Source organism: Ophidiomyces ophidiicola, assembly GCF_022830035.1.
Source record: "Ophidiomyces ophidiicola strain CBS 122913 chromosome Unknown scaffold_1, whole genome shotgun sequence".
Taxonomy (NCBI): Eukaryota; Fungi; Ascomycota; class Eurotiomycetes; order Onygenales; family Onygenaceae; genus Ophidiomyces; species Ophidiomyces ophidiicola.
In genome coordinates, this window is record NW_026054641.1 from 283,239 (window position 1) to 309,777 (window position 26,539).

At 48.9% G+C, this 26,539-nt stretch overlaps 6 protein-coding genes across 6 annotated transcripts; 5 read left to right on the plus strand and 1 right to left on the minus strand.

Annotated features, from left to right (window-relative positions):
- Nucleotides 1-1,857: 1,857 nt before the first annotated feature.
- Nucleotides 1,858-3,125, plus strand: LOZ57_000116 (uncharacterized protein; the record flags this gene model as incomplete). The annotated part of the gene is made up of 3 exons (XM_049249224.1): nt 1,858-2,238; nt 2,323-2,761; nt 2,827-3,125. 3 exons carry the CDS (start codon nt 1,858-1,860, stop codon nt 3,123-3,125), a joined length of 1,119 nt encoding a protein of 372 aa, XP_049111418.1.
- A 2,338-nt stretch (nt 3,126-5,463) lies between these two features.
- LOZ57_000117 (uncharacterized protein) lies at nt 5,464-6,549 on the plus strand (the record flags this gene model as incomplete). Its single annotated transcript, XM_049249225.1, has 1 exon — nt 5,464-6,549. One exon carries the CDS (start codon nt 5,464-5,466, stop codon nt 6,547-6,549), a length of 1,086 nt encoding a protein of 361 aa, XP_049111419.1.
- A 1,299-nt stretch (nt 6,550-7,848) lies between these two features.
- Nucleotides 7,849-8,887, plus strand: rcd1 (RNA-binding protein, CCR4-NOT complex subunit Rcd1; the record flags this gene model as incomplete). The annotated part of the gene is made up of 4 exons (XM_049249226.1): nt 7,849-7,990; nt 8,056-8,211; nt 8,269-8,644; nt 8,707-8,887. The coding sequence occupies 4 exons, from the start codon at nt 7,849-7,851 to the stop codon at nt 8,885-8,887; spliced, it is 855 nt and encodes a 284-aa protein (XP_049111420.1).
- A 2,183-nt stretch (nt 8,888-11,070) lies between these two features.
- On the minus strand, nt 11,071-11,829 carry GCN4 (General control protein; the record flags this gene model as incomplete). The annotated part of the gene is made up of 2 exons (XM_049249227.1): nt 11,071-11,750; nt 11,805-11,829. 2 exons carry the CDS (start codon nt 11,827-11,829, stop codon nt 11,071-11,073), a joined length of 705 nt encoding a protein of 234 aa, XP_049111421.1.
- Nucleotides 11,830-15,574: 3,745 nt separating this feature from the next.
- On the plus strand, nt 15,575-19,771 carry LOZ57_000120 (uncharacterized protein; the record flags this gene model as incomplete). Its single annotated transcript, XM_049249228.1, has 18 exons — nt 15,575-15,659; nt 15,717-16,224; nt 16,301-16,390; nt 16,453-16,474; nt 16,505-16,567; nt 16,614-16,874; nt 16,936-17,053; nt 17,111-17,572; nt 17,635-17,787; nt 17,846-18,148; nt 18,203-18,373; nt 18,435-18,689; nt 18,752-18,885; nt 18,932-19,081; nt 19,130-19,298; nt 19,353-19,541; nt 19,602-19,676; nt 19,740-19,771. The coding sequence occupies 18 exons, from the start codon at nt 15,575-15,577 to the stop codon at nt 19,769-19,771; spliced, it is 3,240 nt and encodes a 1,079-aa protein (XP_049111422.1).
- Nucleotides 19,772-20,837: 1,066 nt separating this feature from the next.
- Nucleotides 20,838-23,547, plus strand: LOZ57_000121 (uncharacterized protein; the record flags this gene model as incomplete). Its single annotated transcript, XM_049249229.1, has 4 exons — nt 20,838-21,026; nt 21,123-21,220; nt 21,292-21,508; nt 21,565-23,547. 4 exons carry the CDS (start codon nt 20,838-20,840, stop codon nt 23,545-23,547), a joined length of 2,487 nt encoding a protein of 828 aa, XP_049111423.1.
- Between the last annotated feature and the right edge of the window lie 2,992 nt (nt 23,548-26,539).

Consider the following 26,539-nt stretch of genomic DNA (forward strand, 5'->3'; position numbering starts at 1 on the left):
CCCGAAAGAAAACGCCATTGCGGAGATGAATTGGAAAGCAGATGTGGCAATCATTAACAAAAAGGTACGCACTCTGCGTACTATGGTCAACTCATATATACACTCAATGTCTTTGAATCCGCAATAAAAACGCAAATATTCATGTGCAAGTTGCTCCCGATCTTCATCGCAAACAGGTATCATAAAGAAATATAAAAGCACCTGGTGTGATTCAAGCTATCATGCCCGCAAGCGCAATTCCAAGGCCGGTCAGTATCTCGTAGAATTGTGAATTTCTCCTTGAAGGTGGTGAGCCTCCAGAATTACCATTTCGGAATGCAGTACAGTAGCCCTCCTGCAGTCCAAAGCAAGCCTCACGACTTAAACTGGAACAAACAGCTTGAGGATTCCCCGTTGCCACCACTCCCTGAACCGTGGTGCCGACACCGTTGCCGGCATTTATTGTCACGCCGTTGACGCCCCCCAGGGACCTCGTGCAGACCTGGAACTGCGATGCGCAGCCGGAGTATGCGCGTACGCAGTCTTCTTGATTCCTGAAACTTGTTGTGATATAAACAAAGGGAAATGGAGCGTTTGGAACCGTACTACCGGTTAGAGTTGGCTGGTTCGTTACTGTAGGGCTTCCTGGCTGAGGGAACATGAATCCAGACGATGTGGCGGTCGCTATACGTTTTCTTGTCAGTCTCTGTTTCTCTTCCTGTTTTTGATAGCGAACAGCTATCACTTACGCGCTAGAACACCAGTACAAGCGGCACCCGTTGGGCAGCATGCAATGTGATTCGAGGCATCTCGAGAGCAGATGGTATCCCTTTGGCAGCATGCGCCAGCGGCTCCTAGAAACGCGCACGAGTTGAAACCGGCCGGACAGCCGTTTTGTCGTTTTAGTATTGATAGGGCCTCGGTTCCATCGCGTGCTATGATATCGGACCCGTCAACGAGAGGATGAGAGAAAGGCGAGAGGGTTTCGGCGGCAGACGCCCGCGCGAGGACGGGGAGCAGGATGAATATTGATATTCGCATAGTTGGCGATATGAACCCGTATAGGGCAGGGGACGGGAATAGGCGTGTCGTCCGCAATGAGGCGTATATATGGCTGCAAATATATCTCTGTTAGCATCAATCGCCAGCCAACAAGCAATCGACAGTTGGCCTGTCCACTTACCCAGTACACGCGCCGCCAGACGAGAGGGCGAATCGCCGCAAACAAGCAATTCTTGGGCCGGAACTTTCAACCCGAAGCGACTCCTACAGCAGCAGCGATAGTCATCAGAAGGTCCTCAGCATCCATCGAACCAGAAAAGACAGAGGCCGGGAAGTTCGCAGGCTCGCCAGCCAGGATGTGAGACCGTCGTCAGGCCGCCAACCGCCCGTCCGCCCGCCCAGCATCCCTGCCGCCCACCCACTGCCACGGCAACGCGCGCGTGTCAACAAACCACCAGACTCTGCGCCTCGCCGGCGTCGACGCTGGCGCCGGCCCTGTTTCATGCATGTTTGCCTGCGGCTAGACTTGACGCTTGCTGTGAATCGCCGTGTTGTGTAGGAGTGCGCGGTAGCTCGCTAGCTACTCGACTGACTCCTTGCAGTGCGACCGTGAATCCTATTACACATCCACGCCCAAGATTCGCCTCTGGACTGGTGATGTCCAGGTACTCGCCGCCTCGTACACTGTGCGGCATGGCGGTACCGGTACCTAGTCTGGCTAACCCCTCATCGATCATGAATTCCGGGGAACTCTACCATACGGCATTTTCAGTGACTTGAACCGCCTCCTGCCGCAGTTGGGTATAGCTACATTGTTTCGTTGTTTTGTTTGGATTCAAGTCTAAAACGCTTGACATCATTTACTTTGTGCAAATAATGGATACGGATTCCAGCGATAGCCAGCTAGACTGCTCTCCCACAGAGATACCTGTCGTCGATTTTGCCAAATGGAGGCCGGACGGGTCAGCTGAAGAGCGAGACAGTGTCGCCAACGAGCTCGTTTCAGCTTGCAAGACTGTTGGCTTCGTGTATATCCTCAACCACGGCATCACGCCGGAGAGATTGACTGAGGCATTCGCTTGGTCGAAGAGATTCTTTCACTTGTCCCTAGAAGATAAACAGAAAGCTCCTCATCCGAGCGGTGCTTCAGTCCACCGTGGATACTCATGTCCGGGATTAGAGAAGGTCTCACAGGCTACGAGCGACAGAGAGGATGCCGAACTTGCAAAAAAGTTGCGAGAAGTGATTGACTACAAGGTGACCAACAGCAATCCCCTCTGTTTGAACACATATCATGTGCTGGGGTAATGTAGCTTATATAAAATTTATTTCCTTTGATAGGAAAGCTACGACATGGGCAGCGATGAGAATCAGATGCAGCCCAATGTATGGATACCTGACGAAATGCTTCCCGGATTCCGGAAGTTCATGACGCAGTTCTACTGTGATTGTTTTCAGGTCGCGAAGAATATCCTAAGAGCAATTACGCTTGGGATCGGCATAGATGACCAAGACTATCTACTAAAATTCCATTCCGGGTATAACAATCAACTGCGATTGCTACGTTACCCTCCTATCCCGGCATACTTGCTGGAGCATGCCAAATATGCGCGCATGCCATCACATACAGACTGGTCCACAATCACTTTCTTATTTCAAGATGAATGCGGTGGGCTGGAGGTCGAAGATATCCATAATAAGGGGCAATTTATACCTGCAACCCCTATGAAAGACGCCATCGTCATGAATGTTGGGGATCTCTTGCAGAGGTGGAGCAATGGTACACACATTGTTTCTAATCCAACCCCCAAACTCATGGCTTCTTTTAAATTTAACTCTTCATAGATCAGCTTCGTTCCACTCCCCACCGGGTCACGCTACCCCCTCTTCCTGACCGTTACGAGGGTGCGGACCGCATCGTTCGAGAGCGCTTTTCCATTCCATTTTTCGTATCGCCAGATCCTACGTCTCTGATAAAGTGCCTCCCAACATGCGCGAGCGAGGAGAAGCCTGCAAGCTATCTCCCTATCATTCAGAGCGAGTACAATCGACTACGTTCAATGACTCACTATCAAAGCACATCCACCGAGGCGGGGTCGGGACAGGACTTCTCAGTAAGCACAAATTACTATACCACGACCTGATGATAGCTAAGGGTTTGATGTGGCCATTTCGGATGATAGTAGCTATAGTTTAACTGCTTGTTTCTAGTTTAAATATTTCTTTGGCGATGAAGAAACAAATATAGCTCAGCCAGCGTATATTTACATAGCCAATGCATACAATATTAGCTCATATAATCATGGCAGCTGCGACATGTCATGATCTGATGGTGCGAATGTATTGTCCAAGAAAGAGAAGCCATATCCTGGGCTGTAGCATCTTGCAAAGGGAAGCCATATACGGAGTACAGAGGAAACCCGGCAGTGACAGCGGGCTATGAGCCATCATTTGCAGTATCTATGTGAGATTTATTAGTTGCAGTGTTTGAGGGTAACAGTTCCGAGGTCATACTCTCTCTACGAAGAATTGAGAATCATTGAAAGGATGAATGTCGCAGCAGCGGCAGCGAGGCCTGAAGGTAAGAGCCTCACATTATCCCAGATATCAGGGTCCATCGTCGCAGAATTTTCCTTACGAAAATACAACCATTAAATCAGGTATATACTGGCGCAAGTTCCGACTGTGTATTCACACATATGGAGAAATGTGGCCATATAATTCAAAAACCCGGCAGAGATCGGTCGCGGATATCATATGTGGGCTCGAGCATGCCGTGAGGATAAACGAGCATATAAAACTTTGGGGAGCTGAAGTGCATGGAGGCTATCTCCAATCCTCCGTTAATTCGGCATGTGTTCAGCCATCCCAAACAACCTGGTTACCTAGGAGAACTGCACGAGAAAATTAAGGAGAAGCACTCAGGACGGTTTTCTTTCATCAAAACAGACGGGGAGACCCTGATAGGCACGGAATAAAGAGTTCCTGATTATTGGCTCGCTTTGAACTGGTAGTATTTTGGTAGAAATAAAATCTCCAGGATGAATTCTCGCCACAGAGCCATTCTCGTTTCAATCTGATCACTTGATATTAGATAGTGGATCATATGTCATAACTTATCCACAATTAACATCAAAAAGAAACCTTCAACATGACAGGAGAGCTGTGAGCAATGGAGGAGAAGGACGACGAGATTGTGGTAATATAGCCAGAAAAAAGGTCTACTAGGGGTGGGCTGTAAGATTGCTTTGAGTGGAAAGGGGATCTGTTATCTGAGTCTGCATTCTTAGAAATCAAATGACATCGGGCTCGTCGCCATCTAAAACCATGCTTCTGTGTTGGAAATCCTGGGCCGCATAGGGGGTAGCGAGCCTCCTACGTGAACAAAAGAGCTTAGGGTCTAAACCCCCCGGAATATAAAATCACTTCCATGACTTGATGCCAAAAGATGAACAGCTATAGAACAAGAAACCTTGAAATGAAGTTTCACGGGTATACGGTTCTATAGAAGGCAACGTGTAAAATAGAAGGGCATGCCGGCATAGAACAAGAGTCACGTCTGTTAAAAATGGTGTCTCCGGCCGATAAAAAAAAGAGAGAAAGAAGAGAGCAAAGACTAGAAACAGGATCGCTCTTCGCTATTCCCAGTCGTCGCCGCGTTGAAGAAACATTTCTTTCTTCGGTTAGTAGACGGCATGTACGGAGTACATCACCATGACAAACAGCTCTCACTGCTCAGTGGCAGCCGCTGCCAAAAACCCGCAAAAAGCATTAGAAGTGGAAATCCGACGAGATTGGGCTTCGCAGATTTCTTGCTTGCTGTCCTGCGATATAGAACAGTGAATGTGGTTACGCCATAGAGTTGGTTGGGAGTGCGATTCGATCTGCACGACTGATTCCCTGCAGTCGAAGCCATCGCGATGTTGATCCCCCGCACCAGCCCAACAAGCGGTGGCGGCAGCCTCATCGCGCCAGGGCGACAGCCATCATCGGAACAGCCGCAGGCTATCAGGGTGTCTGTTTGTCTGCCAGGCTATTTTTACGCGGGGGGTCGCAAGCCATTGCCGCCCGCCCGTTGCGACCAAGAAAAAAGGCGGTGGTTGGGCAACACTGGCGGGGAGGCTGGGAGAGCATTTCCCAGCGCCGTGAAATACCCAGCCTTCGACCGCCCAGTTCCTCTTCTATTATTATTATTCCTCTTCCTTCATATTTGTCAATCTCTTGATCTTCGACAATCCTCGCGTTGCTTCTGCTCGTCGCTCGCTCGCTGGTGGTTGACTCCGAGACAACGCGGCTCGCGGCCTCCCCAGCAACGGAGCTTGTGAAGCTTCAAAACACTGGGCAGACCACCCTCGCCGTGTGCTTCGGCCGCTTGCGGGCATTCGTGTTTACACTGTCATTGTCCGTATTTCGAGCGTGCTCTGGTCCAGCTTGACTTCTTTATCCATTCCTCGTCCGGTCGATTATCGACGCCCTCCCACCATGCGATCCGCGATCCTCTCGATCCTTTCGCTGCTCTCAACGCCTCTCCTCACATACGCTTCGCCGTTTCCCATGCCACCGCCCAGCAACGACAACATCCTCATTCCGCGAAATTGCCCCAATCCGTGCGGTTTCTACAAGCAGGTCTGCTGCGAAGCCAACCAGCAATGTTACACCGACGCCAACAACCAGGCCGCATGTCGAGCAGGCGGCGGCGACAACGGTTCCTGGGAACCCTTCACGACTACATTTACACGGACGGATCTGGTTGTAGTAACATCGACGGGTAGCCGATATGTTGCGGCAACGGCGCCCGGAAACAGCCAGTGCAAAACAAATCTGGGCGAGACCCCGTGCGGGGGCATCTGCTGCACGGCCGCACAGATGTGTAACGGGAAGGGTGTCTGCATTCAAGCCGGAGGCTCGCCTTGGGAGACCATTCCGGGCCCTTCAGCCAGCCCGCCGGTGCGCCCAACCAGTGGGTCAACTATTACCGCCACAGTGCCAGTGACAACGACTGTTGGTTTTATTCCCGCCGTCAGTACAGATGGTACGACCTTGATCGGCCCGGCTCCGGGGGGTGGAGGAGGCAGCCACTTGAGCGGCGGAGCCATCGCGGGTATCGTCATTGGGTCTCTGGCCGGTGCCTTCATTCTTCTGCTGCTTTGTCTCTGCTGCTGTGTCGGTGGCGCTGCCAATCGTCTGCGTGGACTCTGCTGTGGAGGTCGGCGCCGCAGAAATTCATACTCCGAATCCTCTATGTCGCAGTCGGTTTCCGGCGCGCAGGGGCGTCCCCATTCTCACCCAAGGCCACCACCCCAGTCATCTGGGTTGAGCAAATGGGCTCCTGTGTTGGGAATTATCGGCGCTATTGCTTTATGCCTGGGCTTGCGAAGACGGCGAGATGAGTCTGAAAAATCGACGGCATATAATACCACCTATTATACCTCAAGTAGCAGCTCCAGCAGCCATCTTGGACATAACTGGGTTGAGCCCGAAAACCGGCCCCCACCTGGGCGTGGACCTGCTTCTGGATATTTCCCTGGTCGCCATGCCAGCGTTCGCGATGCGCGGGGCGACGAGTGAAATTGAACATGTGCGCTTTCCTTTGTGTTTAATTATCCATGAGAATAATGATTTAATACGATGCAATATCGGTGGACAGCTTCGAGGGACTGGGATCTGGACGGATTTTCAGAAAATGGCATTTAGTTTCCTAGTCATGGCGTCGTTTGGAGTTAGGTCTGATTCTGAATTCATGTACATAGATACATTCACCCACACTTGGTGGAATTGTGATGGAACATACCTTGGGCTGTGGCGGTGATGATGAACGAGACAACGAGACTGGATGGGTTGGAAGAGGGAGGTCAGATAGATAGCATCGAGAATTGAGAAGATGATCAATAGTAATATTTTATTTGGAGGTTAGGATGGTGCTCATTTGATTCTTCTCACACAAGCCTTGCGCGCGATCTTCGTGGCGGGCTGTGATCGTGGCCCCCTGGCGTCGCCCGGCGTATCATCGCCCTGATCTCCGTCTCGGCGCCGCCAGACCGCGTCGGTTTCGGGTCTCCAGGATTCGTCAGGCAGACCTCCATCCAACCTAACCTCAACCACCGCCAGCTCTGTCGTCTCGCCCTTCTCTTCACCTCGCCCTCACATTGTCGCTTCACTGCTCAACGGTGATCTTACCACCGCCACCTTTCCCGCTTAGTCATCGCGCCTTTCTCTCGCTCTCTTGACCTCGCGGCCCAGTCTCACTCGAACCGCATTGACTGCTCACCTGCTCTCTCCGTGCCATTCCCGCCGCTGTGATACCCATCGACTGCGCGCTTTGTCTCTGCTCAGCCGGATTCCTGCTCTGAGCCGTTTCCCTCTCTGGCCTCTGCGCTTCCAGGCTTCCAGCCGGGGCTGCCTTCCCCCACCGGTCCGAACACGAAGTCAAAAAGAGACGTCAACCCACGGAACAAATAACCTGGCACGATGTTGCAGGCTCAGTCCCAACACCTGTTTTCCCACCAGCACCAATACCCCCAGGCCGATACCACCTGGCTCCAGCACCAGCAGCACCAGACGCACCAGACGCACTTCCAACAGCAACAGCAGCAGCAGCAGCAACAGCAGTCCGCCCAGCATCAGCATCAGTCCTCTCTCGTTGCCGCACAGCATGCACAAGCCCAGCACGTTGCCGCAGCCGTAGCTCAGCAACAACAGCAGCATCCACACCAGCAACAGCAACAAGCGCAGCAGCAGCAGTCGCAGCCACAGCAAAACCCGCACTACAATCGCCTTGCACTCAATAACTCGACTCCCAGCAACTCTCAGGCCCCTTCTGGAGGCGCAGATACCACCGCTACTGGATCTACTGCGAACTTAGAAAGTATGATAAGCGAGGAGAACCGCAAGGTGTTGGTGTGGGTCGCAGAGCTGTTAGAGCCGGGTAGGAGAGAGACGGCCCTAATGGAGCTGAGCAAGAAGCGAGAGCAAGTGCCTGAGTTGGCTCTTATTATCTGGCATTCATTCGGTATGTGTACCACATCGTATAGTCCTGCTATATCTGTGAATGAATTGCTAACGGCCGGGGAATAGGCGTTATGACATCCTTGTTGCAAGAGATTATTTCCGTCTATCCGCTACTCAACCCGTCACAGTTGACTGCCGCGGCATCAAATCGTGTTTGCAACGCACTTGCTCTCCTACAGTGTGTTGCGTCGCATAACGAGACCAGGTCTCTCTTCCTCAACGGTATGCATTCTACATTATTATTCCGATATGCCAGGCCTCTAATGACATCTGCCACAGCTCACATCCCGCTTTTCCTTTACCCTTTTCTTAATACCACCTCGAAATCGCGCCCGTTTGAATATCTCCGTCTTACCTCTCTCGGTGTTATCGGTGCTTTGGTGAAAAATGATTCGTCCGACGTCATTAATTTCCTTTTGACAACTGAAATCATTCCTCTTTGCCTTCGTATCATGGAAACCGGTTCTGAACTGAGCAAGACTGTTGCTATTTTCATCGTGCAAAAGATCCTACTAGATGACGTTGGCTTGGCATACATATGTGCTACATATGAGCGTTTCTATGCGGTAGGCTCCGTCTTAAGCAATATGGTAACCCAGCTCGTCGAACAGCAAACTGTGCGACTATTGAAGCATGTCGTTCGATGCTTCCTTCGGTAAGTGGCACCTTTCATTAGTCAATTTCTTACTTTTGATACCCCTTGCTAACCGTAGCCAGGCTCAGCGACAATAACCGGGCTCGCGAGGCTCTTCGGCAGTGCCTTCCCGAACCATTGCGCGATGCTACCTTTTCATCAGTCCTTCGTGACGATGCCGCCACTAAGCGATGCCTTGCTCAGTTGCTGATCAATCTTTCCGATAATGTCGAGGCCCCGGCTGGCAACCTCCCCGCTATGTAATACACGCGACATTTATTACGAACTAAGAAAAAAATACTTAGCGATATAATACAGTAACATAATCAACGCCATAACCCAGTGGCAGATGAGAAAAAAAATTGACCGGTATCATCTTTTTTGTTTGCTTGTTCGGCATTTGGGAGACCTGAGGAAACATGGCAACGACTATGGAAGCTATCATGTACCAAATCTTTTATATCTGCCTTGTCTTTTTTCTTCGCAGATTTGTCTTTGCTGAAATGATTTCTTTTTGTGCCTTTCTATCACCACTCTGCATCTATCCTTACCACCTAAGTACCTGCATATTTTCTTCTGGTGTCTCTTATTTTTCTTCTTTTTTAACGATCCAGGCGTGAGGGGAATCCATGGCGATTTGGTTGACCGTGCAGGCAAATGCATCGGTGTGCGGGCGATATACGGGATGCTGTTCAAAAAGAAGAATACTTTTGCTCTCGAGGAGGCATTCTGTCCGTTGGCTTATTTGTTTCTTTCCTTTGTACCTGTATTTCTGTTCAGTATGCACTTACATAACATATGGTTTTGGATTTTTGACTGAAAGCTTTTGATATAAAAGGCATATGTATTTGATTCCCTTATCCCCCCGCTCTCTCTCTGCTTGCGTTGCCTATGCTTTCTTACTTTCTGCAAGTTTCAGTTTTACAAGGGACAAAGCCTTCACTATTCACCGTGATTTTTTTTAACCCAAAAGCAGATTCCAGACACACCATGAGCCTTGTGCTGTGGGGTACTGGTAGATTTCAAGTTAGTCATATCATATTATTATATTTTTGCAGAGGATATACAAACGTTTATGTAGAGTTTGATGCTCCTCAAACTCTAGTGCATTCCTATAATCACAGATAATCAGCAGGTATCTATGAAAGCTATTTGGTCGTTAACAGCGAGGACTCTATGAGATACTTTATCTAATATTCGACGACTCTGCAGGTTTCCTATTTACCCCTTTTCTCCCGTTCTCTCTGAACGGCTGTCATGGAGAAAACATGCCGATGATATCAGAGATCTATCCCAACAGAGTTTCAATGGGGTTCAAGATACTATATCTCTGTTACATCTCTTTACTAACTCCGTACCGAGTTCCGAATCGCTACTCAACGCACTCAGAACTTACTAGCATCCACCCAAACCAACCGCGGAAAATAGCCTCTATGAGCTAATACTGAGCTCACCAAGGAGGGTGGGTTGTGTGGCTCCGGTCGCGGCCGGCCCATCCAGAGGGGCAAAACCCAAGATGAAGCGTTGCCAAAACCTTGCCTCACTGTATGAAGGCTCCATGTATATGGAATAATAGGTGGGTGGAGGGACAGATTTTTTTTTCTTTATTGAAGGATCGGGTCTGTGCGGAAGGCCAAAGTCTTTTTTTAAATCTTCAGCATTTCAAGTCTGATCTGGTTCGCCCACTTGTACTCCGTGTGCTCCATCTCTGCAGGTGAATGTGTGGCCAATACAGAACTGATGGGCGGTGGGATTAACCCACCTCGTTGACTACCTTGCACGGAGCTATTATTGCCCTTGCATGGTGGCACAGTCCTGCAGGATTCGTCCAAGGTACTCACCGTAAGGCCAAATTACCTACAGAGTAGAAGTGGCGTGGAATTGTAAAATTCAAAGAGCGGCATCTAGAAGCCGACATGTTAAAAAGTATACGTGACAGGATGCGCGGAGGAGCTTGGAATCTTGTGAAACTACAGAACTCATGTATTTTTAGTCGACAGTTAGGAAATGTAAAAGATTGTCATTTCCAGGGATTTCACCTATTTAGAATAGAATAACTTAGGACTATAAGAAGGTCGAAAAGGAGATTGTGCAGAGATAACGTAATCAAGGCCACGAGTCGATCCTTAGGACGAGGCCCAGGAGACATCAGAACCGGCCGAAGCAAAACATCTCAGGCAAGATATCAAAAGAGAAAATGTGGGAAATAAAAGAATAGGTGGTTGGAAAAGATCGAAAGAGTGATCAAACGGCACAGCAATACTTAAAAAAACATTCACAACTTTTTTTTGACCGACCGTAAACTGCTTTTCCAATAATAGGAAAAATGTTCTCGGTAGTGGTTCGATCGAAACATGGCCCGAACCGCCCATCATCGCAGACTACAGTATCGCACGAGCAATTCAAGCAAAATAACAAGCAAAATAGTAAGCATAAAAATGATTCAATCACTGTCGAGCTTCTGCAACAGACTTCCAGTAGGCTTCACGCTGCTGGCATTCGGCCAAATCCTTTTCCAGCTCTGCAATACGACGCTCCATTTTGTCCTGAGCTTCGACTTTGCGAGCACGAGATTTCCGAGCAGCCTCGGTATTCCTTGCCCGCTTAGCAGCAATTGGGTCAGCAGTGTCGAAAACAATTGGTGGAAGAGGTTTGTCCCGATTGCGAGGTTTTACTCCAGAGATGGACGAGGGGCGAGTGGAGACTCGACCGGCTTTAGGAGACGCTCCTGGTGAGGACGGGGTACGAGTCATAGGTGGAGCGGAGGCCGGAGCCATTGCAGGTTTGTCTTCCACCTTCGTGTCCATCTTTGCAAGTACAGAGTCGGCCGGAAACAAGGACTCCCAGTTTTCATGACCAGGGCCGAGTTCTTCCATGCCGAAGAGCGGAGAAGTATCTTGGCTGAAATAGCCAGGAGAATCAAACGACGGGGTGCTCAAGTCAGTGAAAGAAGCTGATGGTGGAGCAGACGAATCCAGCATCAAATCTTTCGGAGACACCGTAGTCGAGACAGTGTTGACAGATGCAAAGTTCATAACTTTGGGTGAATCAAACAAATCACAATCTTCAGGAGACCTGAAACCTTCCGCGTAAGTTTCCGCGGAGAAGTCCAGGAGCGCCCCGAGATCTATAGACATGTTAGAAAGTGGTCTACAGATCAACTTGGAGCAAATTGCCATACCGTGTGAAAGGTCGGCAGGCGACATTTTGCGACGAAGTGCTTGAGATCGAGCTAATTGATACTGTAGTTGGATGTTTTCCGTGCCTGGAAAAAGCGGAACTGGGGGGCGTAAAGACGGTGAAGAATTGGCCGAAGCCGAGAGACCGAGTATACGCTGGGCAGGCGGTGCTGTCGCGCCGGGAAAAGAATGAGGCCGAGTGGAATAACGGGCAAACCCTTGAGGTTGGTTGACTAGACTGGTCGCTCTAGAATCCTGGGCAATCGAAGCACGGAGAGACTGAGCAAGCGGCTTCCGATATGGATGGTAGGAACGACGACTGAGATGGACGCCCTGCACGGGGGGCGATTGGTGAGCAACTCTAAGGGAGTTCACTGGGCGAGAGTTCCAGTGCTGAGGAACTGGGCGGGCGGGAGCAGGAAAGAGGACAAAGTCGCTCTGTGGGGGAAGCACCGAAATGGCTGAAGCCTGAGGCTGCGATGAGGGGGGTTGAAGGGGCCATGTTGACTGTAGGGTATCCGTGGTGAACGACGTGGTGTCGAACGGGGAAATTGTTCTCGAGAACGAGGAACTTGAGCTGCACGAGGCGAGGCTGAAGTTCAGAGGTCCTTTAAAAGGAGACTCTGGTGAAGGGGACGAAGTTGAGTGGGGAGGGGTAGAGGAAAGTATTGTTACGGTGTTTCTCCCGGGGCAGAGAAAACGGGACGAAGACTAGCCAGAAGCCTAAAGGGAGGCCATTATGGACAAGCCCTTAAGTCAAAGAGTGGGAAGTGCAGCTGTACTCCGTACGTGGCAGATGTTGCGGTTGTTGTGAATGAAGTCGAGATTGTGGGTGAGGAAGCGAGAGAAAAAGACGAAGAAGAGCGGGCGAGGCACAGCAGCCGCTAAATACGCCGGGCTTACATCAGCACGAGGAGGCTTGGCTGCGGCTCCAGCGTGCGGAAGGGCGCTCCTTCCTGTGCGCAGCTGAACCGCCTGCGCGCGCCTTCCCCAAACGGTCCCTCCGACCGGCGCGCCTGTCCCGACACGGCCTAGCGCGGCCCTTGCAGAGTCTAAGTGTGACTCATACCGCTCCGCACACGCTGGTTGGCCAATGCCGCGGCCGCGGCGCCATGGCGGGTCGCGCTAGGCCGCTCTGGACTGTCGCGCGATACCTGCCCGGTACCTGCGCGGCACGCACTCAGTGGCGGTTCATGCAAGTTCCGGACAAGTCGCGTCGCGCCGTCATTTCCGGGGCTCGTGATGAAGTCACTCTGGCTGTCGATGTGCATGTTCAGCCGCGATCACAGCGAGTGTGAAGCAACACCCACCATCGATTGCGCAGTTACGGCTGAGCCAACGCGCTGCCAGACCGCCAGAACTCGCTGTTTCAATGGCAAGATTTGGGCGGGAGCTCATTATATTATTCTAATTTTTTTTGTTCCCCTGACTGTCAACCTTTTTGTGCTTAGTGTTCCTCACGCCAGATCTCCACATGCTTCCGAACCTAACAAATCATGTCGCGCAATCGCCGTATGCGGCCTCCGATATCGCTTTTCTAAACGTGGAAGACGCGGGTCTGGATGGTAAATCTGAAACATCTTCTCCGTAAACATTATTCCTTCACCCGTTACGGAGAACTGACTTGGTCTTGTGGACAGGCGTCGTATCGTTTTCCTTTCATCCTTCTTCGTCAGCACCCGGCCCTTCCGCGGCTTCGAAAGCTTGGTAGCCGCCCGAACCGTAGACCATGTTCATACAATGGTGCCCTGCTTGATATGGAGACGAACATGCAGGAACAATAACAACAATATGCATACTTCTCCGTACACTTGACTTGGGCTCCACCAGCATATACGAAGACGCCAGCATTGAAGATATCAGGCTTACCTCACCCAAGACAGATCACTCACTACCTTACTCCGTAGTTGAAGATGTTTTCAATATCGTTGCCAGCATAGAATTGAAGCTGCAAGTCAAATTGACCCAGCAGTCGGCAAAGTCCGAAATTAATTTCCCGTATCCTACTACCCACATCAATGACTATAAAAACATACCCCAGTTCACGCTATCCCTACTGATCTTATCGTCTCCAGCTATGTCCATGTGCTTCACCGTATCTTTGACATTGCGGGTTATTTCGGATGCATTCTTGTATTCTCCATTCTATGATTTCACAAACACATGCCCCAGTTGTTGCAATTCGATAAGTAGCAAAATAGCCTGCTGACAATTCGAAATCACAAGGGTCTGCCTTAGAGGCTACATTGTCAAATGGCAGCACTTTCTCAACATCACTGTGGCAGGTACTCGATCTCCGTCGAGTCTGAGTGGATAGGAGTCGGACATTTGCTCCAAGTTATTGACAAATATGGGAAATGGAAGCTCACTCAGATCATATTATATCAGAAGTGCTTACTGAGGCCGCTTTGGTAGACTTCCAAGTATGGGACATGCCAACCATGACGAAATCAAAGCGTGAAGATACCTGGGAACGGCGAATTTAGGAGTACGAATATGCTCAGCGAGAATAATGCCGGATAATCTGGGAAATTACTGCCTGCTGAAGAAATTAATCGGAGCGATGCTTAGTTCAACGAATGACCTCGACTTAAATACTGTGCACAGAACTCATTGTAGCCGTCAACTCGTGTAGAGAGGATACAGAGACCTTTTGGTCATCAATAAGAAAAGATAGATGGATTGATTCACATAGACATAAAGTGCTCACTGTTCAATTCTTAGATGAGAGCCATCACCAGGTAAATGCTGGTGCACCCTTTGCAGACACACTCTGGCCCAATGAACGAAGACATGCTGGAAGCCCTTCTATATAGCAAGAGTTCAGAAAGCTACAGACAATAAGGATCTTTCCTCTCGAGAGCAGTGTCAACATCATTGTAAATATTTAAGTATGTGCAACCATATACAGCTCTTGAACGTATCGATTGTTTGACACAAGGATATTCCGCGCAATGAAGGCTGCTGCTGGACAGCGGGGAAAATCTCGTGGTGGGTAGCCGTGTTTTAAGGAATGCCGAGCCCATTTTGACTCTCGCCTCCTGGCCGTGATACTATCCCAGTTCTCAAGATTTGGCTTTGCCATGAGAACTAGTTAGGGGGCTCCCCCCGCAGCCGGCAAACTCTGATTGCCCGCCAACTTCGAGTCATCGCCGGCTCCGCACCAGGGGCAGCTTGGTCTCTAAAAGCATCATCTACTTGTTGTATATCTCGACTGTCGATTCTTCTCTTTCGCACACATAGAGCAGCTGGAGGTCTCGTCGTTCTTTCGTTAGCAGGGTCCGTGGCCAGCTCTTGCGTCTCAGACTGCCAATCCCTACATCACTAACTATTCCGTACATCCCTTGGCCACCCCCGCACGCACGCTCACGATACCACCCTGGCCCGGGTTGCTCTGCCCGCCGCGTTGCTTGATACATATACATTATTGAAAGCAAAGAGAACAGTATTGGCCTACTGCATCCTGTCCGCGGGCTGTGGTTGTCATTAGGCCTGGGTGAGGTGGCACCTCTTTTTGCGCACCCGAGAGCATTTGCCGTGTACATAACTACATGCTTCCACTATAGCTACATGCAATCGACCCTGGGCCTCCAGACTTCTGGTATACCTCACGTTCCTTGACCTGTCGCCATTCAACTGGTTAGACGTGTCGCAGCAGCACCTTTGGGTAACCGCAGCTCTACATACTCCATCGATGTGCCCAGCGGATGGTAACCCTTCTTCGTGCTTCGATCCCGTATAGGCATCGTCTCCGCTTGTTGACCCCGCGAAAATGTTGGCGACAGTGAAGCCTTTCCCCTCATGCCAGGCTAGTACCCGTGCAGGGCTTAGGAGACGATTGGTGATCGCCCTCTCGGGTAGGTTTTCACTATCTTATGACCGGCCGAAACTAACAGTACAACTGTGACTCGCAGTTTTCCAATCGCGCACGTTCTCCTACACTGCGAAGCGGCAAGAGGAGAAGCAACAGCAGTCCCCGCCCAGCCTCATCACCTCTGTTCCCTACTCTGCGCTTACTGTCGGTATTCCTCTCGAAACGTACCTAAACGAGCGCCGCGTTGCCCTTACGCCCCAGAATGCCGCCCTTCTTCTCAAAAAGGGGTTCAGCCGCGTCCTTGTCGAGCGTGGTGCCGGATCAGAGGCAAAATTTACAGATCAAGCATACCAGAATGCTGGCGCCATCGTGGTGGACCGCTCCCAGCTCTGGGCGGATAGTGATATTCTGCTCAAGGTTCGCAGTCCCATGATTGAAGGCGATATCAATGAGGTCCGCCAGATGCGCGAAGGCTCGACGCTGTTATCGTTCCTGTATCCAGCGCAGAATAAGAACATCGTAGAATCATTAGCTGCTCGCCATGTCACCTCGTTTGCTATGGATATGATTCCGCGTATTTCGCGCGCGCAAGTGTTTGATGTCCTGAGGTGCGTTCGTACATTTTCCTTGTCTAGCTATGTATCAGACAAGTGTAGGGGAAGCTCATCATCGATCACAATGCAGCTCTATGGCAAATATTGCTGGATACAAAGCTATTTTAGAGGCATCCAATCATTTCGGCAGATTTTTACCAGGTCAAGTCACCGCAGCTGGGTAAGCTCTGAGTCAATATCATTTTAGCTGAAATGAAGCTAATCAACCTTTGTTATAGCAAGGTGCGGCTCAATTACTTTTCTTGTATATCGGGAGCGTTAACTTTGTACTTAGATACCTCCTGGTAAGGTTCTTGTTATTGGAGCCGGTGTTGCAGGTCTCAGTGCGATTTCTGCGGTAGGTTTGCCTTTGTCAACTTGGCTTGTTAATTCTAACCTCTCAGGCACGCCGGATGGGAGCAATTGTTCGTGGGTTCGACACTCGGCCTGCAGTACGCGAACAAGTTCAGTCCTTAGGCGCCGAATTTATTGAAGTCGATTTCAAGGAAGATGGCTCTGGCGCTGGTGGATATGCAAAAGAAATGTCAAAGGAATTTATTGAAGCTGAGATGAAATTATTTCTGGAGCAAGCGCGCGAGGTGGATATTATCGTCACGACAGCCTTGATCCCAGGGAAACCTGCGCCGAAATTGATTACTGATGAGGTAAACTCCAACTCCTGGAGTCAATTTATCTTCTGAATTTCAAGCTAACCATCCGATCTAGATGGTTTCAGCTATGAAGCCTGGGTCTGTGATTGTCGATCTAGCCGCTGAAGCTGGTGGAAATTGCACCCTGACAGTTCCAGGGCAGCTTGTGACGCGGAACGGGGTGACTATCATTGGTATGCAGCCTTTTCCATGATATTGACGAATATACAGAGTATTTATGCCCTCTATAGGATACACGGATCTTCCATCCCGGCTTCCTACACAATCATCGACTCTATACTCGAACAATATCACCAAGTTCTTGCTCTCGATGACGCCCGAAGAGAAACACTTTGCAGTCGACCCCGCGGATGAAGTCGTACGAGGCTCAATTGTCACTCACGATGGCCAAATCCTCCCTCCCGCCCCACGGCCAGCACCGCCACCAACTCCACAGTCAAAGGCCGCTCCTACGGAAGTCTCTAAGGAGTCCGCTGAGCTGGCCCTAACGCCATTCCAGAAAGTATCTCGTGAAGTTGCGACTGTGACAACTGGAATGGGATCAGCCCTGGCACTGGGAAAATTTACCGGTCCGTTATTCATGGGTAATATGTTCACGGCTGGCCTTGCCGGTCTGATTGGATATCGAGTTGTCTGGGGCGTGACTCCGGCCTTGCACTCACCGTTGATGAGTGTCACGAATGCTATCTCAGGTGAGATATCTTAACCTTGGAAATACAGATCAAGTCTCCTTATCTGATTCTTTCTCTTTCAGGAATGGTGGGAGTGGGAGGCCTGTTCATTATGGGTGGAGGATATCTACCGGGTACCATACCACAGGCTCTGGGCGCCTTATCGGTCCTCCTGGCTTTTGTGAACGTATCTGGCGGATTTGTGATTACCAAGCGAATGCTCGATATGTTTAAACGTATGGTGCCTATGAATTATCTAATGATAATTTTTTAACCAACTAAATACTGTCTTAGGCCCTACTGACCCTCCGGAATACCCTTGGCTTTATGCCATTCCCGGCCTACTTTTTGGTGGAGGCTATGTCGCCGCTGTGAGCACTGGTATGGCCGGCCTCGTACAAGCAGGCTATCTCGTTAGCAGTGTCCTGTGTATCAGCTCGCTTTCCGGGCTTGCTTCCCAAACAACTGCCCGAAAAGGAAATATGCTCGGTATTCTGGGTGTTGGCTCCGGTATACTTGCATCGTTGGCTGCTGTTGGCTTCCCAGTTGAGGTTCTCGCCCAATTCGTTGGTGTTGCCGGAATTGGTAGTATTCTTGGTGAGTAACAGGTGACTCGAATATCAAGTGCGCTTTTTGATAAATCTTTGATAGGTGCCGTTATCGGCCGTCGTATCACTCCAACTGAGCTTCCACAGATGGTCGCTGCCTTACACTCTGTTGTCGGCCTAGCAGCAGTCTTGACTAGTATTGGTAGCGTACTTGCAGATGTCGGGTCTATTTCTACTCTGCACCTTGTTACCGCGTACTTGGGCGTCCTCATCGGTATGGCTTCAAAAATCCATCCAATTTCCTATATGTTCGCTAACGGCTGCCTTTCTCCCAGGCGGTGTTACTTTTACCGGCTCAATCGTAGCGTTCCTTAAACTTGCTGGCAAGATGGCCTCGAGACCTTTGAACCTTCCAGGGAAACACTTGATAAATTCCTCTCTACTTGGCAGCAATATGGCACTCATGGGTGCTTTCATCACCATGGCTCCAGGTTCTCCTGCAATTGCTGCCGCATGCTTAGGGACGAATACTGTCCTGAGTTTCTTGAAGGGATATACTACTACAGCTGCGATCGGCGGCGCGGATATGCGTAGGTTCTTATGTATTTTGTAAGAATCAGGATCAATACTGACGTATCCTGGGACTGGTTAGCTGTCGTCATCACCGTGCTTAACGCGTACTCTGGCTTCGCCCTTGTTGCAGAAGGATTTATGTTGAACAATCCTTTGCTCACTACTGTTGGATCACTGATTGGTGTCAGCGGCTCGATTTTGTCATACATCATGGTACTATATTTCTCCTGCCATTGTCGGTCAAGCTAATAAGTTCTAGTGTGTCGCAATGAACCGTTCATTGACAAATGTTTTATTTGGCGGAATTTCTTCTCCGACCCAAACTGAACATAAAATTGAAGGCCAGATTACAAAGACTTCTGTTGATGATACTGCTGATACCCTTTTAAACGCAGAAAGTGTTATTATTGTGCGTGCTCTGCTTTTTCTAGGCAAACTTGTCACTGATATGGACTAGGTTGTTGGGTACGGGATGGCTGTTGCTAAAGCCCAATATGCGATATCTGAGATCACGCGGATGCTCCGTGCTAAAGGTGTTAAGGTGCGGTTTGCCATTCATCCAGTCGCTGGAAGAATGCCTGGACAGTGCAATGTTCTTCTTGCTGAAGCTGCCGTTCCCTATGATAGTGAGTGCATTGTTTCATTCAACAAATTGATTGATAGCTAACATGCAAATTCAGTTGTCCTGGAAATGGATGAAATTAACGATGACTTTGGTGACACTGATGTTACCCTTGTAATTGGGGCAAATGATACAGTCAATCCCATTGCACTTGAACCCGGCTCGCCCATTGCTGGCATGCCTGTTCTCAATGTGTGGAAGAGCAAGGAAGTTATCGTCATGAAACGCGGGATGTCCAGTGGCTATGGTATGTGCTGATGGGTTTTCTTTATGTTCGTATTACTGACATGTACATTTCACTTTATAGCCGACGTACCGAATCCTATGTTCTACATGCCAGGAACCAAGATGCTTTTTGGTGATGCGAAGACTTCATGTGATGGTATGTTCTGCCCTTTTGGTTCCACTTAGACTGGTAGGTGGCTAATATCATTGGTGTTAATAGCTATTCAACACGCCCTCGAGGCTCGAAAGTAAACAATAAAGATAATTTACCCTTGAGCGAAAATCTCTATGCGATGCATTTCTTCGCGTATGTCAACAATCAGAACCACTGCAAGATCTTCAGGTATAGAGTAAGTAGAGCTCAAGGCTAGAATATGTTTGCGTGGGGACAATTTGTCTCTCCATTCTGTTGTTTTGTCTGGCTCATGATACCGATTGTCTTGTGTGTCCAACTTGTCCTATTTGCAATGCATTCTATTTGATCGGGTGTTATATATTGAATTAAGCCACCGAGAATCTATACACTCCGTGTTTATACTATCACCACATGATTGAAGGTTATGAGTAGCTACGTCAGCTGAGACCCTCTATTTGCTTTGCTGGAAGTCTACTTGGCCCATGTTCACTACCTCCTTTTCACCATAAAAAAGCTTTTAATCTAGTCCCACTCCAATACTACAGACTGGTCATATCTAATTGCGTTTCTAAACAACGAATCCGGCTATACCTTAATCCACACTATCTGCACACTGAAAAATTAATGTGACACAACAAACATGTTGCTGGAGGTTGATATAAGTTCAGGAAGTCTAACTGTCTGTTCACTCATCTGGATTTTTTAATGCTCTTACAGTGGATGGACGCTCCTCTTTAACTTCAAGCCACCATAGTCGTCGACATCCAATATATACACGTGACCAGCATGATAAGGTAAGCAATCGCGTGACTGTGGCAACGAGATGATGTCATATATTTCTCGCTAGTCCATATATAGGCTATAGCGTCTTGGCGAAACGCGACGGCCAGGTTGGGCCTAGTTCGTGCTTGGCGTGAACTTGCCTTGGACTCGAAGCTCAAAATTCATGAAGCATCGAAGACAAAATTCACCGCCAGCACTTTGATTGAAGACCTCTTTTGCTCCAGGTGCTCTCTAATTTCTATTCCGCCTAACCGCCACGTCTTTTTGCTGCCAATATTTCCGTCCCTACGTTCAGACTCCTCCCTCCAGATCCGCTTCCCAGTATCCCCATATCATCGGACCCGCGTCTAGGGTCACCCGTAAATTGCCGTTCCCCTCACATCTTAACAACCTTCGAGCATGGTATCGCGCAAGCGTACCAGACAGGAAACGGAAAACCGCTCTGCATCTGTCGCTGATTCTAGCGTCCAGGAAGAACATGGCGGGCTCCTCCATCGGCTGCGCAATTCATGGGAATTTGCGAATCTAGTTCAATATATATACATGTTCGGCAAGGCCATGAAAATAAATGATGATTTTGACATTGAGGTATGCTTTTGTCCGTTCTATATGTCGCGCCGTTCTGCGTTTCTCTGGAGGCTTCGGCTTTTTACTATTCCTTATGCTAAACTACGTATTTCATAGGATTTGGAAACGGAATGCTTAAAACCAGAGTCTTCCGAAACATTACTTGAGATTGGCCTGTGCCTTTTAAAATTTATTTCCTCGCATCGTGGCTTAAAGTACGTTTGCTGACTTGCCGTCCCGATTCCTGAGTGCTGCCTTCGTATACTAAAATATCGTCATCCGATAGCCGAGATAATTTTGAAGAGTATACCCGTCGACAGTACAGCGCAAAGGCCCCCAGCCGAAACCCTTTTGGTGATGGAGAAGACCCAGTGAAATTCCACGAGTTTGATCTTTTCGAAAAACTACGCGTATTGCAGCAACTGGCGGCATGGACTCTATGGAACCCTGAAAAGTTCCGTGAAAGAATGCCAGAACAAAAGGAAACAGACCAGACACAATGGGTGAGTATTTGGTCAAAATAAAATCCAGAATGACTCACTGAACATGACTACTACAGCGTGTTGAAGAACTGGGGTATGATCGCGATGAGCGCCTCTACTACTTGCTTGATGATAACAGATTATACCGCCGGACCGACCCTCCTATTCCACCTCCAGTGCCAAGTAAGCCCAAAGCAACATCCAAAAAAGGCCGAGCTGCTGCTAGAGCAGCAAAACGTAGAAAGCTCGCCGAAGCTGAGACGAAGGATGAGGATCGGGAGCAGGCAAACGGTGGCGCCAACGACCCGCCAATAGCGCACAAATGGGAATGCATAGCCATTACGCTGGTTGAATATAGATCTTTCGTTGAGAGACTACGAAAGTCTAAGGATCCAGACGAACAAATTCTCCGTGACCGTCTTGTCGATCAAGTCATACCTACTATAGAGAAGGCAGAGGAAGCGCAGCAGAAAAAGATACAACGCAAAGAAAAAGAATTGGTCAATCTGCAGAAACTTGCAACAGCAAAAAGGTCAAGTAGAATTGCAAGCAGACAAGAGAAGGAACGCCAAGAAACATTTGCTGCTGAAGAAGCTAAGAAGCGAGAAGCCGAGCGTATCTCCACCAAAAAGCAGCAGCAATTACAGGAAAAGATTGAAAAGGACCGGCTCTACAGACTGATGACGCGAGAACAGCGACTCAAGGATCGGGAGGAGAAGAGACGGCAACATGAACAACACCTTGCGGACATGGAAGAGCAGGCCAAGAAGTTAGAGACTGGGGAGGCAAGAATATCCGAGAGACAGCTTAAAGCAATGATGGAGAAAGGCAAGCAAGACCTAGAGGCTCTTCAAGCAGAAGAACCATGGGTGTTTGACTGCTCAGTTTGTGGGGTCCATGGTGAAAACCTGGATGATGGGTCTCACAGCGTTGCTTGTGAAAAGTGCAATGTTTGGCAACATAGTCAATGTCTCAAGATCCCCAAAGAGGAGGCGGAAAGGGACGATTTCCACTTTATTTGTGCCGATTGCAAGCAACGCATTGAAGACGCCAAGCGTCCAAAAATCCCCCCTTTAAAATTTCGCATCCCAACCTCATTGTCGCCTCATTCTGCTGGGCCATCCCATGTCAATGGAGAGAAAGCGAAGCAGCAAGGTAGTGAAATACCCCCAGCGCCCGTTAATATTCCACCGCCGTTTCCCGCCGCTTCAATTCCGCCCATGCAAGTATCAGAATCGCAACCGAAACCCGGTTCTGGAGTTTCTCCTACCATGAGAGATGCCCCAGGCTCATACCATCAGTATCGCCCTACAGCCCACCCAGTTGCGAATGGCTTTCAACCAGCACGCCCTCTATCGCAAAACGGCACTTTTTATCCAACGCGCCAGCCACAGCAACTCACTCCTATGGCTATCCAACAGCCCTCGTCAACAATATTTCCACAACGACCTGCTGGAGGACATCCGGAGACACAACTGAAATTCATCCAACACCTACCACCCACAACTGGACCTCTCTCAAACAACTCTTCATTCAATTCCCATCGTCAATCACCCTCTTATTCGGCTCAAACCTATCCTTCTCCTATTCAGAATCGCCCTTCAATGTCTCCAACTCAAGGGAATCGTGACGTAGGGCCATTGGCCGGCTTTCCTCCCCAGCCAACTCCCTCAAACAACGCCATACCCAGCACCCCTTTCAATTATAATCGACCACATACCGGCACCTCGCCTTATCTTAACCAAACGCCTTCTGCGTCCTTTTCTGCAACGCCGCATGCCTCATTTTCTCACACCCCTCCCCCAAACTACGCTCAACCAGTTGCAACATCTGGCCTTAGTCCTAGAAAGCACTCGCCTCCACGTGCTCCACCTTCATTTTCGCCAAACATTGGCAGTACTTCTGTCCTTCCACCTGTACAGAAATTACACCCAAGCCCTAAATTGATGGGTCGACGGTCTCCGGATGCTCCTGTTCCCGGCCCGGTGAAGAGCATGACTCCAGATCAGGAGGATCGACGGCGAAGGGAGAGGGAGTTTTCAATGCAGAACACTCAGTAGTACTCTACTAGTGAATAAATTCTAAAGGCTTTCTTCTCATGTTGCTTTCTAGCATTCTCGAGCAATGTTAGATTGCCTTTTTTGCCTTGATACCCGTTTTTGCAAAGTTTATTTTTGGTTTCTCTTCTCTTTTTCATTCATACATATTCCCTCTGCATACGCTTGGTGACAAAGAATCAAGCATTAACTACAACTACATACACAAAGTGCTGTTCTATCTGATTTCATTTCGCATGGGCTTTTTGCATCACCTGGGTAGACCATAATTTTTGTTTGCAACTTTCCCTGGCGTTTCTACTGTTGTATGAATTGGAAATATATCTGATGTCCTCGGTGGTAGTCGTCAAGCATCTGTACATACACAGCAATTGCATATATTCTCTACCGAAATTTTTGTCGCTTTCTAGGAAATGCTTGGGAGTCAACTATATTTTGGATATTAAAACATATAAGGTTTCTGCTCCGGCTCAATGTGAGTTTACTATCCTACAGAAACTGACTACCCTCAGTGACCACTTCTACCATCCGTTTCAATTCTCAACTCGTTTGCACGTGCCCGAACTTCTCTTTTCTCATTGCAGCTCAAATTGCCAGATATTCCTTTTCGAAGAATAGGCTATGTCCGACCTTGATACCCTGTGCACCCAACAGGAGTATTGTCTTTCCTCTTTGGGAGACCGACTGCTATGGGGGCAGGATATGTGAAGTTCGTCATTTATTAGAGCCGCGAACCAAGCCTTGCTGAATGAGCTGGTATCTATGATAATTCAGAGCCCAAGCCTCTCATGCGACGGCACCATGCTTGGCCCCATGCGACACTTGTGTCTTTTTTCCTGCATCTTGTGATGAGATTTGAATGGCCAATCATCCAGGAACGGGCTTCAGCCCTTTTTATGGAAGCTGGTCTCGGAGAAACGGCATTGCTGCTACTACCTATGGAGTAGAATGTTGTGATACGCAAAGTCGCAATTCTTTCGCAAATTGTCGACAAGATGCCACAATTAACAGATGTTGAAAATGCCACGAGATATTTATGGCAGTGTATCCACGCAATATGAGCTGGGTTATGATCCTTTTTCCCCTGTTTAACTAGTGTCGCGAAGAATATATAGGTGGAATCTATCGTACAACTGGCTATCTCGACTAACACGTGTCAAGAATGATTCTACGCCTGAGCTCAGAGCAGCTGTTTTCAGTGATCGATTCTCATATTTTTGTCCTTGAGTGACAACTTTGCCATGTACGGAGAATACCAACAATAGTCAACAAGCTTATTGCTAACATACCCACCCTTCTATGTTGATCGAATGAATCTCAATATGCCTTCTGCACAAATTTTCAAAGATAATATCTACTTTAGTTACACAGCGATAGTGGCAGGCCCATCCGCCTCAGCCCTCAACGCTTCTAGGCTTAAGTGCTATGACAGGTGTACAAGAAACGTGCCGGCCAGAGCTGAGTGTGGAACCCCGCATGACAACTGTATTATCTCCAGCGCAGCAAGGCGGTAACCCTTCGTCCTATCTCTGTGAAGCCTCTCTAGACCGTTATTCTGGTCTCCGTCACCGCCACGGATTGCCCCCTTTTCCGAGTTACACAAGGTGCAACGCCAGACGATGAAAATTAAATCACCGCTTCCTCGATACCTTGTGGTTGTTGTAATTGGTGGCATAGATCGCCTTATTGTATACCAAACAATGACTCAACTGCCTAACCGGGTATGGGCAACAAGTAGCTGGAATGTAGTGACTCTTGCACTGAATGTGTGGATGGGCATAACCTGTGAAACTCTATTATTATTGGGATACTGTTCGATAAGTGGCAGAGTTGAATGCCTCGATATGCTTCTCACTGGCAATTTTCCCTCTCTAGCATCAGCACAAACACCGATATGCAGTCCACACAGGCCGTTTGCACATTATTGCATTTATCACTTTATACTCCGTACCTTGAGCCGGAAACATACAGCCAGCCATAAGAAGACTCTGCTGTCAATAAGCACAATAAAATTATGCTTCCTTTTGCCAGTTTGAGCTCCTTGAGCTCTGATTTTTGAAGGGACAATGGAGAAAAAGAGGGGAAACTGCTCCATAGGGAATACCCTATAGAGAAGTTCCATTATGTGTGCGCCTAAGCGTCTCCAAGGTTAAGCGGTCTGCTTCGGAATCCATAAAAAATACCAGGGGACCAGTGAAAATTCTCAGTTGACTCAGTAGTCCTAGCGAACTTGCTGGGCTCCGATGTATTTTCGTGGCCACTTTGTTAGAGATTCGTCATTCTCTTGTCAATATCCCTTACATCTCCTTGGATAACCAACCAATGTTTACTTAGGCTGTTGGTGGCTCAATGATACACTCCCTTGGACTCTTTTTCTCTGTCAGACCGATATCGAGACAACCTGTCGGTAAGTTTACAGGCCTATAAGCCGGAGACACATGTAAGGAAATGTGATGGGTAGAGTATTGCCAGAGAGGAGTGAACAGTGGCCTATCATATAAACAATAGTATATTCCCTTTTAGGGCATCGTGGGCCCTTGCACGGCGCCCAATAACTCTCCACTTGGGGAGGGCAAAACTGTGCTCTCACTTTGGATGATCGGATCACCGTTTGTGGAGTCGCGATCTTTGCACAAAAATGAGGCTTTCGATTCTGTGCACACTTAGACATAGTAGTAGGCATTGCTTTGATTAACGAGCAGGTTGAAGCCAACCGCACGGGCTTCCGATCATCCCTAGCGGTTGAGTAGACTTCTAACCCGTCGCTGGATTTTATGCATCCGCTGCTGATCCGGCACTAAAAGGATTCGCGCTGCATCTAGACTGGAACAGCAACAACCCTTCACTCGAAGCACACCGATCATTGCTAAAAGCGAATACTGCATGGCCCCGTGGGTTGGTGTCTGGAGTGTCAAGGTGTCGAAGATCTAAGTGACAGCTCGTATTTTTAGAGCTGGAGCCAGAGTACCAGGTCAACGGGACAGCGGCACAAATT